A 16,645-nucleotide genomic window follows, 5' to 3' on the forward strand; every position below is an offset into this window, starting at 1 on the left:
GAAGCAGCTGAAGTTGGTCAGGCCGAGGACACTATCCTGAAGAACTGCTGCAGCAACGTCCTGGGACTGAGGTGATTGACCTCCAACAACCACAACCATCTTCCTTTGTGCTAGGTATGACTCCAACCAGTGGAGAGTTTTCCCCCTTATTCCCATTGACTCCAGTTTTGCTAGGGCTTCTTGATGTCACACTTAGTCAAATGCTGCCTTGATGTCAAGAGCAGTCACTCTCACCTCACCTCTAGCGATCAGCTCTTTTGTCCATGTTTGAACCAAGGCTGTATGAACTCAGGAGCTAAGTGGCCCTGGCAGAACCCAAACTGTGCATCAGTGAGCAGGTTGTTTTTGAGTAAGAGCCGCTTGATAGCACTGTCAACGACCCCTTCCGTCACTTTGCTGATGATCAAGAGTAGACTGTTGGGGCAATATTTGGCTGTGTTGGATTTGTCCTACTTTTTGTTTAGAGGACACGCCTGATCAATTTTCCACACTGTCAGGTGGATGCCAGTGTTGTCACTGTACTGAAACAGCTTAGCTAGGGAAACAACTTAGCTAGGGACACAGCTAGCTCTGGAGCACGTCTTCAGTACTATTGCCAGAATGTTGTCAGGGCCCCCAGCCTTTGCAGTATCCAATGCCTTCAGCTGTTTCTTAACATCACATGGGGTGAATCGAATTAGCTTGAAAACTGGCATCTGTGATGCTGGGGACTTCAGGAGGAGGCTGAGATGGATCATCCACTCGACACTTCTGGCTGAAGATTGTTGAAAATGCTTCAGCCTTGTCTTTTGCACTGATGTGCTGGACTCCCCCATCATTGAGGATGGGAATATTTGAGGAGCCTCCTCCTCCAGTTGTTTAATTGTCCACCACCATTCACGACTGGATGTGGCAAGACTACAGAGCTTAGATCTGACCCATTGGTAATGGGATTGTTTAGCTCTGTCTATTGGATGCTGCTTCCACTGTTCGGTATGCAAGTAGCCCTGCGTTGTACCTTCACTAGGTCAATACCTCATTTTTAGGTATGTTTGATGCTGCTCCTGGCATGCCCTCCTGCACTCTTCATTGAACCAGGATTAATCCCCCCAGATTAATGGTGATGGCAGAGTTGGCAACATGCCAGGCCGTGAGGTTACAGGTTGTATTGTATGCAATTCTGCTGCTGATGGCCCATAGTGCTTCATGGGTGCCCAGTTTTGAGCTGCTAGTTCTGTTCGAAATCTATTCCATTTAGCACAGTGGTAGTGCCACACAAAACGATAGAGGGTATTCTCAATGTGAAGACAGGACTTCATCTCCACAAGGATTGTGCCGTGGTCACTTCCTACTAGTTCTGTCATGGACAGATGCAGCTGCGACAGGTAGGTTGGTGAGGATGGGGTCAAGTATGTTTCTCCCCCTTGTTGGTTCCCTCACCACCTGATGCAGATTCAGTCTAGCAGTTAAGTCCTTTAGGACTCGGCCAGCTCAGTCAGTAGTGGTGCTAGCGAGCCACTCTTGGTGATGGATTTTAGTGACCCCCACCCAGAGTACATTCTGTGCCCTTGCCACCCTCAATGCTTCCTCCAAGTGGTGTTCAACATGGAGGAGTTCTGATTCATCTGAGGCGGCAAGGGGCAGGGCGGTACATGGTAACCTGCAGGAGGTTTCCTTCCCCAAGTTTGTCCTGATGCTATAAGACTATGGGATCTCGAATCGATGTTGAGAACTCACAGGACAACTCCCTCTCGCCTTGGCACTTGCAATTTGTGCTACCCCTCACTTCTGCCCTGGATGCAGGCCACTTAAGCTCTGTCTTCAAAATAACTGCAGTGGAGGAATTTGAGCTGGTGATTGCAAAACTGAGACTGAGTGAAGGTGTTTCTTCTTCATCACTGTCCTCGTGCTCCTCCACCTGTTGCTCTTCCACTTTGCCTCACCAGGTTACAGTTCTTGAGTGTCTGAAAGGTAAAAGGCTCCAACTCACCTAGGATTCTTTGACAGCATCTTCCAAACCCGTGACCTCTACCATCTAGAAGGACAAGGGCAGCAGGCAAATGGCAACGCCATCATTTGCAAGTTCCCCTCTAAGTTGCACACCATCCTGACTTGGAAATATATCATCAGTCCTATGCTGTCGCTGGGTCAAAATCCTGGGACTCCCATCTCCCAGCCCCAATAGTAGCATGGTGTATTTGCGCCACATGGACTGCAGCAGTTCAAGAAGGTGGCTCACCATCACCTTCTCAAGGTAACTAGGGATGGATAATAATTGCTGTCCTTCCCAGAGATGCTCAAACCCCAAAAACTTATAACTAAATTTAAAAATTGTCAGGTTGTGATGAGGGGCAGTTATAAAAGTCAGAGATGGATACTTACATCATCGGCAGCATGTAAATCAGAAGAGATAATTGGATGAGGGGAAAGTGGGCTGTGAGAAGGCTGATTAGGTATGAGACTATCATCATCTTCTGTATGTTTCAGCATTCCTCCATTGGGATAAAATCCTGCAGCCATGCCTGTTCCCTCTAATTAGCACCTGCTGCCTCCAATTGTGTGCCTCCTTTCCCTGCAAGGTAGAGAGGTGTGTCAATCAGTGTTTTGGTGATGTGGCTTTCATGATTGAATAGCTGGGAGTGTGCAAAAGCTATGAGATGTAGGTGTGAGGCTTGCAGCAGTATTGGCAGTGTGTGAGGGTGGGATGAAGCATATGAATGTGAAGTATGAGCCCTGATTGATTTAAATTGCTGGTAGGTGAGAGAATGGAGTGTAATGAATTGGGCAGGGTGTGAGGCTAGTGTGCTGCATTTGAGGATGCATTCACTGACCTTGACCACTCATGTGAGGTCATTGAATTACTTGCGACACTGCATCCAGGTTCTCAGCGTTTGACTCTTAGGGCGGAATTTTCCCAGAATTGCACTAAGTGCAGTAGTGGGCGGGTAAAATGGAGTCCCTCATGCTGTACCTTTCCGAGCCTGACTCATTATTTATGCATTCCTGGGAAACATGCCATTTCCATGGCGGGCAGGCTCTCATTCGATTGCTCGCCATCATCCGACTGTTGCATCACACCGACCACCATATTTAAAAGGCAGCCACCAGCAAACCGTTCATTGCCACCAGCTCACCACAGCTGCCCAGGAGACGTGGCCAGCAAAGGCAAAAAGACTGCAGCCCGGACACCATCCCCCCTCAGCAGTCACCACTAGGGCCAGCATCAGTTACCCCCGCACCCTGGTGCCCCTGAGGCCTGTAAACAATGGACGAGCTGTGGAGAAAGCTGCTGCTCACTCACCTCAGTTCTCCCAAAGTGAAGGCCGCCAAGTGCACATCGTCTGCGTGCTGTCGTAAAACACGTCGGCGCGTTTTCCTGCCGACGTGGATGGATGATACAGCAGGGTTCCAAGAGCCTGGTGGGATGGCCTTTTAATTATATGCTAATGTATTACAATTAGCTCCCCACTGACCAAAGGCAGGAAACACAGTCCGCTATCGGTGGGCTGAGCGGTAGATCGCGACCTGCCTTCATGCCGTCATGAAGTATGTCCCACCATATTTTCTGCGCATGCCACCTAACATGCCTGCTACCAGTGGGCTCAGAAAATTCCACCCTTAATATTGTCTGCCTTGGCTATCTGCTCCCAATGCCTCCAGAGGGGTCTTCTGGAGGACTTGCTAATCTCTTGTGAATAAAGCACATCCCTGCTCCTCTCCACCTCCTACACCAAGGCCTCCAGTGCAGCACCTGAGAATCTTGGAGACTGCTCTTTCTCATGTTGTGCCATTCTTCTGTCTTTCCTAGATCAGAATCAGCTGTAGAATGACTTCCAGCACCTAATTCTGTCACAATGCACCTCCTCTTAGGGGTGCAGGATGGCTTTAAGTAGTGTATGCTTGCTTTAACTGCAATGGGGCCGTAAAATCCTGCCCTGTGTATAACACATCAGCTCCTTCACAATTATGGTGAATGTCTTCTTTGTACACTACAGCCTATGAATTTTTTGTTGAGGGTTGATGAAGGTAATGTGGAGTACATTGACTTTGGGGTACATTGACTTCCAAAGGGGGTTCTATAAAGGGGCATATAACAGGCATGTCACCAAAAATGAAACCCATTGAATAAAAGGGACAGTAGCAGCATGGATACAAAGCTGGTTGAGTGACAGGAAATATAGACTAGTGGTGAATGGTTGTTGTTTGGACTGGAACATGCTATATAGTAGGGTTCCCCAGGGATCGGAATTAAGAGCACAGCTTTTCTTGATCCTTGTTAATGACTTTGACTTGGGTGCGCAGGGCACAATTTCAAAATTCGCAGATGACACAAAACTTGGAACATTGCGATAAAAGCAAAATACTGCAGGTGCTGGAAATCTGAAACAAACAGAAAATGCTGGAAAAACTCAGCAGGTCTAACAGCATCTGTGGAGAGAAAGACAGAGTTAATGTTTCGAGAAGAGTCAAACGGGCTGAGTTTTTCCAGCATTTTCTGTTTTTGTTTGGAATATTGTGAACTATGGGGACAATAGTGATAGACTTCAAAAGAATATAGACAGTCTGGTTGAATGGGCGATCATTTGACAAATGAAAGTTAATGCAGAGAAGTGTAAAGTGATGCATTTTGGTAAGAAGAATGAGAAGAGGCAATATAAAATGAAGGAACAGAGAAACCTTGGGGTACATGTGCATAATTAGTTTTTTATTCTTTCATGGGATATAGTCATTGCGACAGTCAGCATTTGTTGCCCATCAACTGAGTGGCTTGCTAGGCCATTTCAGAGTCAACCACATTGCTGTGGGTCTGGAGTCACATGTAGGCCAAGCCAGGTAAAGACAGCAGATTTCCTTCCCTGTAGGACATTAGTGAACCCAATAGATTTTTCCACCAATGATAATTTCATGATTACACCATTACTGAGACGAGTTTTCAATTCCAGATTTTATTAATTTAATTATTGAATTTAAATTCCACCAGCTGCCATAATGGGATTTGAACCCATGTCCTCAGAACATTAGCCCAGACCCCTGGATTACTAGACCAGTGATATTGTCACCATGCCGCCTCTCCTCCCCAAATCACTGAATATGGCAGGGCAGGTTGTGAAAGCAGTTAATAAGTCATACAAGATCCTGGGCTTTATAAATAGAGGCATAGAAAACAAAAGCAGTTATTGAAGTTTTATAAAGCGCTGGTTCGGCCTCAACTGGAGTATTGTGTCCAATTCTGGGCACCATACTTCAGAAAAGATGTTAATGCAATAGGGAAGGTGCATTGAAGATTTATTAGAATGATTCCAGGTCATGAAAAACTTCAGTTACGTGGATAGACTGGAGAAGGTAGGGCTGTCCTCTTTAGAAAAGAGAAGGTTGAGAGGAGATTTAATAGAGGTATTCAAAATCATGAGGGGTGTGGATAGAGAGGGAGAGGGAGAAACTGTTCCCTTTGGTGGAAGGGTGAAGAACTAAAGAATACTGATTTAAGGTGATAAGCCAAAAAACCAAAGGCAACATGAGGAAAAACATTTTTACGCAGCAAGTGGTTGGATCTGGAATGCACTGCCTGAGAATGTGGTGGAGGCATCCAATCAGGGCTTTCAAAAGGAAATTGGAAAAACAACTGAGGAGAAAAAAAATGCAGGGCTACAGAGAAAGGGCAAGGGTGTGGAACTAGCTGAATTTCTCTTGCAGAGAACCAGCCATAGACACAATGAGCCAAATGGCTTCCTTCTGTGCTGTAACCAGTATAAAATTCCAGGACAAGTTCATTTTAGGCACAAACGACTAAAAATGAGTATAAATCTTACATGAATTGTTTGCTGTTTACACCAATCAACACTCTTTTCTCATGCATTATAAATTGTTGATTCCCCTATTACAGTTGGTAATTTCTTGTGAGCTACCCTGATGAGGGCAAGATGAAAAGCTTTGATAGCATGTATCCTTTTTCAGCAACTATTGCATGAATGGAAAGCACTGAAACCAAGTTTAAGGCCACAGTGCGTCATTAGCTGTAACAGACCTTTGTACACATAAGCTGGAGGTGGCCTTGCGGCAAATGGCACAGCTCTGTATCTGGTTCTCTGCTGGCCCAGGGCCTATGGAAGCACTTCCCTGACCCAGGAAAGTGTGCCACGGCCCACGAATAGAATTGCTGTTATCTTAGCAAATGCAGTCTGCTGGCTGTTGATCACCCTGGAAGGTCTATTATGTAGTAAATCATGAGATATAGTACTGTAATTGATTGGCGTGCTCTTGAGTAATCATCCAGCATTGAGATTAGTTGGAACTTCATATGTCATATTTGCCACTGAGTCTGCTTTCAAAGTTTGTGTACAGAATTCATGCATCCACATGGACTAATTTTTTTGAGAAAGAGTTTTTTGCTTAACAGAGCTAAAATGTAACAGTTAACCAGTATCCATGCTGCACCTACAGAATCACAAGTGACAGCTCTCATTCAGTTCCATAGGAGTACTTTCAGAAAATGCTACTTCAGAGACAGTTGTCATTCACTACTAGAAGATGTATGTTTACATTGAATAGTAATTGAATGCAAGGCTACCTGGGTCTAACTTGGTCATGTCCAAATGCAGCAAGACCTCGACATTATGCAGGCTTGGGCTGACAAGTGGCAAGTAACATTCACGCCATACAAGAGTCAGGCAATGATCATCTCCAACAAGAGAATCCAACCATTGCCCCTTGATGTACAATGGCATTACCATCACTGAATCCCTCACTGTTAACATCTTGGGGGTTACCATTGACCAGAAACTTAATGGACCAGCCATATAAATACTGTGGCTACAAGAGCAGGTCGGAGGCTAGGAATAGTGCAATGAGTAACTCAACTCCTGACTCCCCAAAACCCGTCCACCATCTACAAGGCGCAAGTCAGGAGTGTGATGGAATACTCCCCACTTGCCTGGATGAGTGCAGCTCCCACAATAATTAAGAAGCTTGACACCATCCAGGACAAAGCAGCCCATTTGATTGGCATCACACCCACAAACATTCACTCCCACCACCACGGACGAACAGTAGCAGCAGTGTGTACCATCTACAAGGTGAACTGCAGGAATTCACCAAGGCTCCTTCGACAGCACCTTCCAAACCCACGACCACTACCATCTAGAAGGACAAGGGCAGTAGATAGATGGGAACACCACCACCTGGAAGTTCCCCTCCAAGCCACTCACCACCCTAACTTGGAAACATATCGCCACTCCTTCATTGTTGCTGGGTCAAAATCCTGGACCTCCCTTCCTAACAGCACTGTGGGTGTACCTACACATGGACTGCAGCAGTTCAAGAAGGCAGCTCACCCCACCTTAAGGGCAACTAGGGATGGGCAATAAATGCTGGCCCAGCCAGTGAAGCCCACATCCTGTGAATGAATAAAAAAAAACTTAGCTGCTAGTACATTTGAATAATTTTAGTTAGCTTTATTTACAGTAATGTTTTTACCTTCTTTCCAAAGTTATCTGCTATATTTGAAAGAGTCCAAAGTTTAAATTGTGTCATTCTGATTCTGAAGGGATTGTGTTCTGTTGATTGTAGTGGGAATGAAGGTAATAAATACAACTTCAAACTGATCAGCCTTGGAGGAGGGGAGTTTTTTGTTCTAAAAATAGCATTTTTTAAACGTAACAGTCATGCATCGAATTCAGGTGCTGAGAAGTGTTAGAAAGGCAGAGCTTTGTAAATAAGCCATGAAATGTGTTTATTTTTATCAGGAATTGAACTAACGTGTGATAAAGATATGGATTTAGGAACACAAGTGCAGGAGCTGCTGGAGTTCCTTCATGATAAACAACAAGAGCTCGAGCTGAATGCTGATCAGACCCAGAAGCGCCTGGAGCAATGTTTACAGCTCCGTCACTTGCAAGCAGAGGTTAAACAGGTAAATGTGAGAGTGATGGCTAAAAGTGGAATGTATTTTTAGAATGCATGCTGTTTTTCATTTTAAGCTTGAGGACCTGCTGGGAGACCATATAGTCCTTTTTTTAATGGAAGCCCCACGCCGCCAACCTAACCATGTACTACTCCTCAACAAAGCTGAAAGGCAAGCATGTGGGTCCATATTCAATGCTTGTTTCCTATTGAAGCAGATGCTGAGAGGCCAAGACACTGGTCTGGGAAGAATCAGTTTTCAATTTATTCGATACAAGAAAAAGAGAAACATAAAATACAGGAAATATGGTCTTCAGCCAGCATTTGGGAACAGAAATTTAGATTGTGGGTCATTCTCACGTTGGCAGACTGTGACTAGTGGGGAACCACAGGGATAAGTACTTGGGCCTCAGCTGTTCACAATATATATCAATGTTTTGGGACCAAAAGTAATATTTCCAAGTTTGCGGATAACACAAAGTTAGGTGGGAATGTGTGTTGTGAGGAAGATGCAAAGCGGCTTCAAGGGGAATTGGACATACTTAGTGAGTGGGCAAGAACATGGAAGATGGAATTTAATGTGGGAAAATGTGAGGTTATCCACTTTGGTAGGCAGAACAGATGCGTAGAATATTTCTTAAATGACGAGTTAAATGGAAAGCGTAAATGTGCAAAGGGACCTGGGTGTCCTCGACAATAAGTCACTAAAAGCTAACATGCAGGTGCAGCAAGCAATTAGGAAGGTTAATGGCATGTAGACCTTTATCGTAAGAGGATTTGAGTACATGAATAGTGAAGTCTTGCTTCAATTGTATAAAGCCTTGGTTAGATCGCACCTGGAGTACTGTATGCAGCTTTGGTCCCCTTATCTTAGGAAGGATAATATTGCCATAGAAGGAGTGCAATGAAGGTTCACCAGACTTGTTCCTGGGATGGCGGGACTGTCCTATGTACAGGGATTGGGGAGATCAGGCCAGTATTCTCTCAAGTTTTGAAGAATAAGAGATGATCTCATTGAAACCTACAAAATACTTAAGGGATAGACAGGGTAGATACAGATAAGGTATTTCCCCTGGTTGCGGAGTCTAGAACCAGGGGACACAAGTTCAAAATAAGAGGCAAACCACTTAGGACCAAGATGAGGAGAATTTTTTTTTACTCAGAGAGCATCTTTGGAATCCTCTACCCCAGAGGGCTGTGGATGCCCAGTCATTGAGTATGTTTAAAGCAGAGATTGACAGATTTCTAAATACCAATGACATAAAGGGATATGGGGATAGTGTAGGAAAAAGGCATTGAAGCGGATGATCAGCCATGATCATATTAAATGATGGAGCAAGCCGATGGGCTGAATGGCCTACTCCTGCTCCTATTTTCCTATCCCTTCTGTACTGATGAAGCATTGTCCTCTGCCCTACAGTTTAATTTTCAATGATAACTACTAGCTGAGTGGGCATGTTCTGTTATACTTCAGAGAGCCAGTTGGTGGTGGATAGAACTGGAGCCAATCTTTACACACTTTCATAAGCATTTATTTACAGAGTTACGCATTGCAAGCATGTACCTCCTACCTCAACAGCCACAGTTTCAGTTTGTGCCTAATTATAGGGGGACAAGTGAATCACCAATTATTCTCACCACCTGCATACAATTAAATATAATTAGTATATTATAAATACAATACATAATTAGAGCTTACTCCCATTATAAATATGAATAAATACAATTTTTTTTGCCTACTCCAGTGAGCAAAATTACATGTATTTTTAATGTCTTGTTTAGCAAACTTCATAACAAGCTTTTATTTAACTTCTTTTCTTGCTTCCTTGTACCTGATTTATTGTGTGAACAAAAATGAGAGTAAGATTAATCATGGAAGAAAATTCCATAACTGATTTTGCTCATCAGTTTAGTTGCATTTACTTTTTTAATTAGCATTAACAACCAAATTAAATGTAGCCACATGTTCCAGTTGGACTATTAGTTTGAATTTGTGAATGGCATTGAATGTGAATAAATTATTAATGACTAATTTAGTGCGAGTTGTGGGGGGAGGAGGTTGCATCAGTCTGTGCTGAACTAATCAAATGACTTGCATTTTCAAATTGAGAAGTTATTGGCCAGAATGTGTTAAGTAGATTAAATGTAGAAGATTCTTAATGCTGTACAGCGACCTTCTGATGAAGGCAAGGAGCATGGTTGAATGGAAAGTAATTCCAAAAGGTTTGAGATTACTTAACTAATGCTAAACATTCCCTTATCTATGCTCTCCCTTCAAATTTCTCAGGATTACTGCATTCTGTCATTTATATCTTTAAGGGTTGAAAGCAGATGGATGTTGGCTTAAACACTGATGGGTTATGGAAAAGCCAGCATTTTGTTTGGGTCCAAGCAAATTCCTAACTGACATTCACGTCCTTACATATTGTAACATAGTATTCACAAAAAAGTAATTGATTATACTTGTTAACCATACAGAAGTAGCAAAAGGAGTGTTTCTGTTTCTCCCAAACATTTGCAAAATCAAAAGTAGGGCCATCATCACAAATGAGCAGCTTATGTCGATAAAACCTGATTATCTGGACAAATGCTAAACTATCAATGTTGTTTGATTTAGACACAAATCTTGTGCTTACATTGAGTGAGACGAATCGTTTTGTATTTATAAAGTAACAATGCTGGGAATTTGCATATTATTTCTGGACAAATAGTAATCCTGACAATCTTACAAATTAGTCCTTTTCCTTTCCTTCTTAACAAAAGAATGGTTGAAACGTCTGTCTTTGGTCCCTTTAGGAATTATTATTGGCCATGCTGCATGCACTGTGCAGCCTGGATTGTAAAAGACTGAATTTCACATCTTTGTGTTCTCAGAAACCATTCATCTTTAACCAATTGAAAGGGAAAATCAGTGAACATACTATGATGAAAATGCTTTTAAAAAATACCATATTGAACTTCTGTTTGTTTTTTTCTTCCTGCAGGTACTAGGCTGGATACGAAATGGAGAATCCATGCTCAATGCTAGCCTTGTTAATGCTAGCTCTCTATCAGAAGCAGAACAACTTCAGCGAGAACATGAGCAATTTCAGCTGGCCATAGAGGTAATACATACTTTTGAATTGGGATTTAAATTGAAGCTGAGTTGTGAAGGTTTTGTGCTCTGTAATATCAAATGGATTTACTTCCTGTGTCCTATAAAGACCAACAAACAGCTCCAGATGTAGTGTTGGCATTTCACACATTTATTTTTACTTGCTTTATACTGTAACACAACATAGTTTCACATTTCCTTAGAACATTCAGATATATAGAGACTGAAACCCAGATGAATTGTAGACATATGATTGATCCAAAAACCTCTTAAAAGTAATAAATGTAATGTGGCTAAATGGAAGGTCATTTCCTCAGAGCTGCTCCTGAACCACTTGCTATAACTTAGCCAAAATTGCAGTGCGAACTCCATTTCCATGTCTAAACAGGGTTTTGGGCTGCAGCCAGCTGAGTTATGGCATATAGGAACAGTTCTGAGGAAATGGCCTGCAAAAGTAGCAAAGGAGGTATGAATGATTTGAGTTTATCTAACTCATATAAAATGATCTCCCAACCTATAAAGACATGTTCTAATGCATCATAGTGTGATAAAAATCAGCCAGAAGGCACTAATGGGCTGATAGAATGATAGTGTTCTTTATACTGAAGCTGTTAGAATAACTATCAGTCTTCTTATTTGCTAAACTTACACAGTTCCTTAAAAATTGTTTCCACCAAATTTTCAGCAAAAGTCATTATTAAGGCTAATGGTTTAGAAATTCTGGTTTTGTGAAAATAGTATCTCCTTCCTGAGGTTTCCTACCGTTCAAATTGAAAATTCATATATGAGGAATTGCCCTCTCTGTTTCAGTATTACATTATTTGCACAAATAGGCCATCCTTGTATTTCTGTTTCCTTCACTCCATATAATGATACACGAGACATTATCCCAAAGAATTGCATGACAGACCCGTGTTTGTTTGTGTTGCTCAATAGGGTGAAAGTTAATTTTACAACTGTACAGAGCTCTGGTTAAACCCCTTTTTTACAACATCCTGTTCAGTTCTGGGGCATCACTCCTCAGGAAGGATATATATTGGCCTTGGAGCAATAATGGAGTTTCTCCAGAATGATACTGGGCCTAAAAGGGTTAAACACATTACATAGACTAGACTTATATTCCTTTGAAAGTAAAAAATTAAGTCATGATTTAATTGTGTTGTTTAAGATGGTCACAGGATTTGATGGGATAGATAGAGACTATTTCCCCTGGTGGGAGAGTGTAGAACAAGGCGGCATAGCCTTAAATCAGCCTTGATTGAATTGAATGGCAGAAAGAATCTGAGGACTGAATCCTGTGCAATGTTCCTATGCACAACCAGTGAGGATAGGAAGATTGAGTACAATTGGGGCCTGAAAGGTAGCAGTACCATTAAAGAGGCTGATCCAGAAAAAGCCACATGAGTGATCTATTCAATACTTGTGTAACATGGAGTTACTTGTAATTTGAGGTTACTGTGTTAGTGTAACACATCAGTGAGTGAGTGAGTAAAAAACTGAATTCAGCTGCAGTCATCATCCTCTGGAAGGGAAAGGAAAGGAAAACAGTGGCCTACATTTTTAGCCGGGCAGTCTGGTGTGATCGGTGGGCCCAGGGTCAGCCGGGAAACGGACCATCGAGCCTCAGCACTGCAGGGGTGGGGACAGGAAGAAGCCAGGCGATGACGTCAACATAGGCGTGGGCGAGCACTGAGAGAAAGCTTCCTGATGGCAGAGAGCTGCCTCAGGGAGCTTCAGACCCGAAAACCATCAAACAAAGTTTCAAAAAGCCGGAAAAAATGTCCAAGTATCAGAATCAGGCACTTGAAAATATAGGTGATAAAAATACTTCCCACAGATTTTTATTTTTATTTTATTTCAAAACGGAAACCTCATCCTGCCCTTGGATGAGGTTTCTTGAAAAATGTAAAGGCTGCCTGGCTGATTCGCCCGTCCGCCAACCGTAAGGTTGGATGGGCCACGAAAAATCAGAATGAATTGTTCTATTAATAAGTGTAGAACTAAACCCAGTCAGTTAGCACATTCAGAAGAGGATCAGTAAAAGGACATTCAGCGGCTTAAGCTGCTTCCACTATTTCACTGGATTATGGCTAACCTCAACTTCATCTACCTGCCTTTGCTCCATTTTTCTTGGTACTCTTACCAAACAAGAGTAAACAAAAATACTATTTCAGTTTTGGGCTGTAGAATTTAGCTACTTGGTGCAATGAATACCGTTTTGGCTCCAAGTTTGAAAGAAAACAACTGAAAAAATGGCATCTACAGTGCATGTGCACAATCCTGGTGTGAGATGCCCTGGACACCATTTTGGTAAGAGCACTAATGTGCCGGGAGCATCTGCCAGAAGTCCGTATAAATAACATTTAGAGACATCCCCTTATCTAGCACTTTGGTAACCTTCTCAAAAAATTAAACTAAGTTAGATAGGCACGACTTATCTGGAACCGCTCTGATTACTTCATATTTGTCCTAGTGCTCAGTCACTCCGCATATATTAGATTCTAGTTTGACATTGGCAATTTTTCAATTCAAGATGAAACAATACAGTGCCTCCTGCAGTACCCAAAATTTCCTTCCCCTATTATAAAGATGGCAATCAATTGATCTATGTTGCATTAATTTCTAATAACCTGATTTAACAATGAGCTTTGGTATGGAGGGCTTGATTTTTGACAAATATGAAGTAATCAGAGAGGTTCAAGATTAAGTCATGCCTAACTAACTTAGTCTAATTTTTTGAGAAGGTTACCAAAGTGGTACATAAGGGAGTGTCTCTGAATATTATTTATATGAACTCCTGGCAGATGCTTCTTGCACATTAGTGCTCTTGCCAAAACAGTAAAACATCCTATTTGATCAAAATGTCTGCAATTTATCCCTTGCAGATCAAAACCCACATCTAGTTCCAAGTGCTATTTTTGTACCCTCTTTTCTGTGTGAATGAGCTTGACAGAAAAGGTAGCAAGCACAAAACTGGACAGAGATTTGTTTTGGGCACCTCACAGGGCAATTTTGCTACACTAAGTGCAGTAGTGGGCGGGTAACATAACGTTTTACCTGCAGGCCACAATGGCGGCTTTTTATGCTGTAATGTCCCAAACCTGCCTCATTAATTATGCATTTGTGGGAAACACATCGTTTCCATGCTGGGCAGGCGGGCGGGCTCTCATTTGCCCACCATGCCATCACCTCGCCGCTTCAGCACACCAGGCACCATATTAAAAGCTCAGCTGCATGCACACATCTCAGTGCTTCCAGCCCACAACTGCTGAAAAGAAGACTTGGCCTTGGAAGGCAAAAAGACTGCAGCCCCCAAGTTCAGTGACACATCCAACGAGCACCTTTGGATGCAGTGGAGGCTCATCGTGATGTCCTCTACCCCCCGCTCTGGCAGCAGGATGGGCGGCAACCTCACAAATCTGGCTTGGGAGGCGGTGGCAGTGGTGGTCAGTGCCAAAGCCCTTCAAAAGAGGACAGCCACCCAGTACAACAAGAGAATGGATGATCTCCTCCATCCCGCCAGGGTAAGTCACTCTTATCACTCTCAACTCACACACTCACAACGCCATCACACATCCACAGGGTCCTCACTCACTGCCGGTTCAAGGGACATCACCATTCACTCTCTCACACACATCTTCATTGTCCTCACCCCATCCATGGGACCATTCAACACCCACACATGCCAGACATACTTATAATCTGGCCTGGCAGGCGTCCTGCTTACACTATCTCCTTCCAGGTTCATACAAGACAAGCTGGCACAGGTCCTCACAGACTTTGAAAACAGACCCACCCAGCTGGCCAGTGACAAACTGGACCAGTCCTGTGCTGACGGAGAGGTCAGTGGTACTCTACCAAGTGAGGATCCAGCAGTGCAACACCCATCAGACAACCATGCTGTGACTGATGTATCCTGTTTCACAGGCCACTTCCATGCACTCCTCTTGCTTCCGCAGGCACATCTGCCAAACAGCCGACGGAATACATGAGCCAGGGCCTCCAATCACGCCCTGAAGAACCTCTGAAGAGGAATCTGAAGGCACCCTCCTTGAAGTCCCATCACAGCGCTCGCTCACACCCTCCAGTAATGCAGAGACACACACCTTGGTTGGACTTAGTTTTACAGTAGTCTTGGGATCACAATCTGGTGTGCACATTGCATTGTGTGATCCACAGCAGGCAGCGGCAGGGACTTCCCAGGTTTCTGGCCCTCGGAGGACTGCTGGAAGTCAGAAATTTGCTGAGTCCGAGTCAGATGACGAGCCTCTGGACTTGATCATGTCACAGTTGCTGGAGCTGCAAAGGCAAACTCAGGAACATGTGGAAGGGATGTCTACTGCACTCCTCAGATTGCAAGGCACGATGGAAGAGTCCATCTCTTTTCAGGCTGAGGTGATAGCACTGACATGCCAATGCACCAGTGTCAACACTAGTAGGATGGTGGCCACCATGGAGACCTTGGTCAAGGATGTTGCTCCCGCACCGCTGTGCGGGCTCAACTCCATCACTGATGCCATAGTCGGCCTCCAACAGTATGTACACGAGAGGGATGCAAGGCAGCTTGACCTCCGTCCCGTTACCCCTTCTCCCCATGGAGTCAGCATTGGGCCCTCTGGCACCCATAGGGTGGAGGATCAACAAGTGCACACTGGGGCCATCCATTCAGGTGAGTCCGGGAGTGTCCGGCCCATCCCAATCCCCTCTTTCTGTGACCCCAGCAGCTCCAGCTCCACAGCTCAACAAGAGTGCCACTGCCACGCAACAGACCCCTGACAGCAGGCCAGGGCTGTCCCAGTCTCAGCCCACCAAAGGATGCCCGTTAAGGTCATTACAGTCAGGGCATAGCTGTCAGCAGGCTATGGATGTCAGGGGAACACCAGGATGTAGCGGCAGGGTTAGGAAGGTTAAGAAGATGTAACTCTTTCGAGTACAAGCACGTTTCCATCTGTTTCAGATGAAGTTACATTGTTTCATAGTTTGCCATTGTGAGATTTGAACTCTTGATAATCTTTTAAATGAAAACCACATCAACAAAATTGGGATAAATCAGGCACAGCCCCTAATTCAGGTCTGCTGTAAAACCAAGGACAAAAATTTAAAGGAACCTTACAAACTTTAAATCAAAATGTGATTAAAGGGGTCAACAAAACACCCCAGTCCCCGCGGTGCCCACCAAGCACGGAAGGCCTCGAGAGTGCCAGCAGACACCGCGTGCTCCTTCTCCAGGGACATCCGGCAGCGAACGTAGCCGTGGAAGAGGGACAAACAATCGGGCGGGACTCCCCCGTCGATCGCCCGCTGCCTGGACCTGTTAATGGCCAACTTGGCCAGGAGCAGGTTCACGAGGAGGTCCTCCTCCTTCTCGACCCCCTTCCACACCGGGTGCCCATAGATCAGGAGCGTGGGGCTGAAGTGCAAACAAAACATCAATAAAAGGTTTTTCAAGTAACTAAAAAGGGAGTGCAGCCTACAACACCCTATGTATACATGGTCCACGGACTCCACAAGACCGCAAAAAGGGCACGTGTTCTGAGAGTCCGTGAACCTATGCATCCTCTTATTATAGGGGACTGCTGCATGCAACACCCTCCAACCCAGGTCCCCGATAGAAAGGGGGAGGACACCTCCGTAGAGGGCCTCCCATCGGGGGCCTCCGCCGCCGGACGGCAA

At 44.2% G+C, this 16,645-nt stretch overlaps 1 protein-coding gene across 1 annotated transcript in view; it reads left to right on the forward strand.

The window, feature by feature from the left end:
* The window catches only part of kalrna (kalirin RhoGEF kinase a), a 1,007,899-nt gene that overhangs the window by 589,136 nt on the left and 402,118 nt on the right, over nt 1-16,645 (forward strand). The window contains exons 15-16 of the mRNA XM_041200492.1: nt 7,722-7,888; nt 10,863-10,982. Coding sequence (XP_041056426.1) covers nt 7,722-7,888; nt 10,863-10,982 — 287 coding nt within the window. The remainder of the gene's footprint in view (nt 1-7,721; nt 7,889-10,862; nt 10,983-16,645) is intronic.

Source organism: Carcharodon carcharias, chromosome 12, assembly GCF_017639515.1.
Source record: "Carcharodon carcharias isolate sCarCar2 chromosome 12, sCarCar2.pri, whole genome shotgun sequence".
NCBI lineage: Eukaryota > Metazoa > Chordata > Chondrichthyes > Lamniformes > Lamnidae > Carcharodon > Carcharodon carcharias.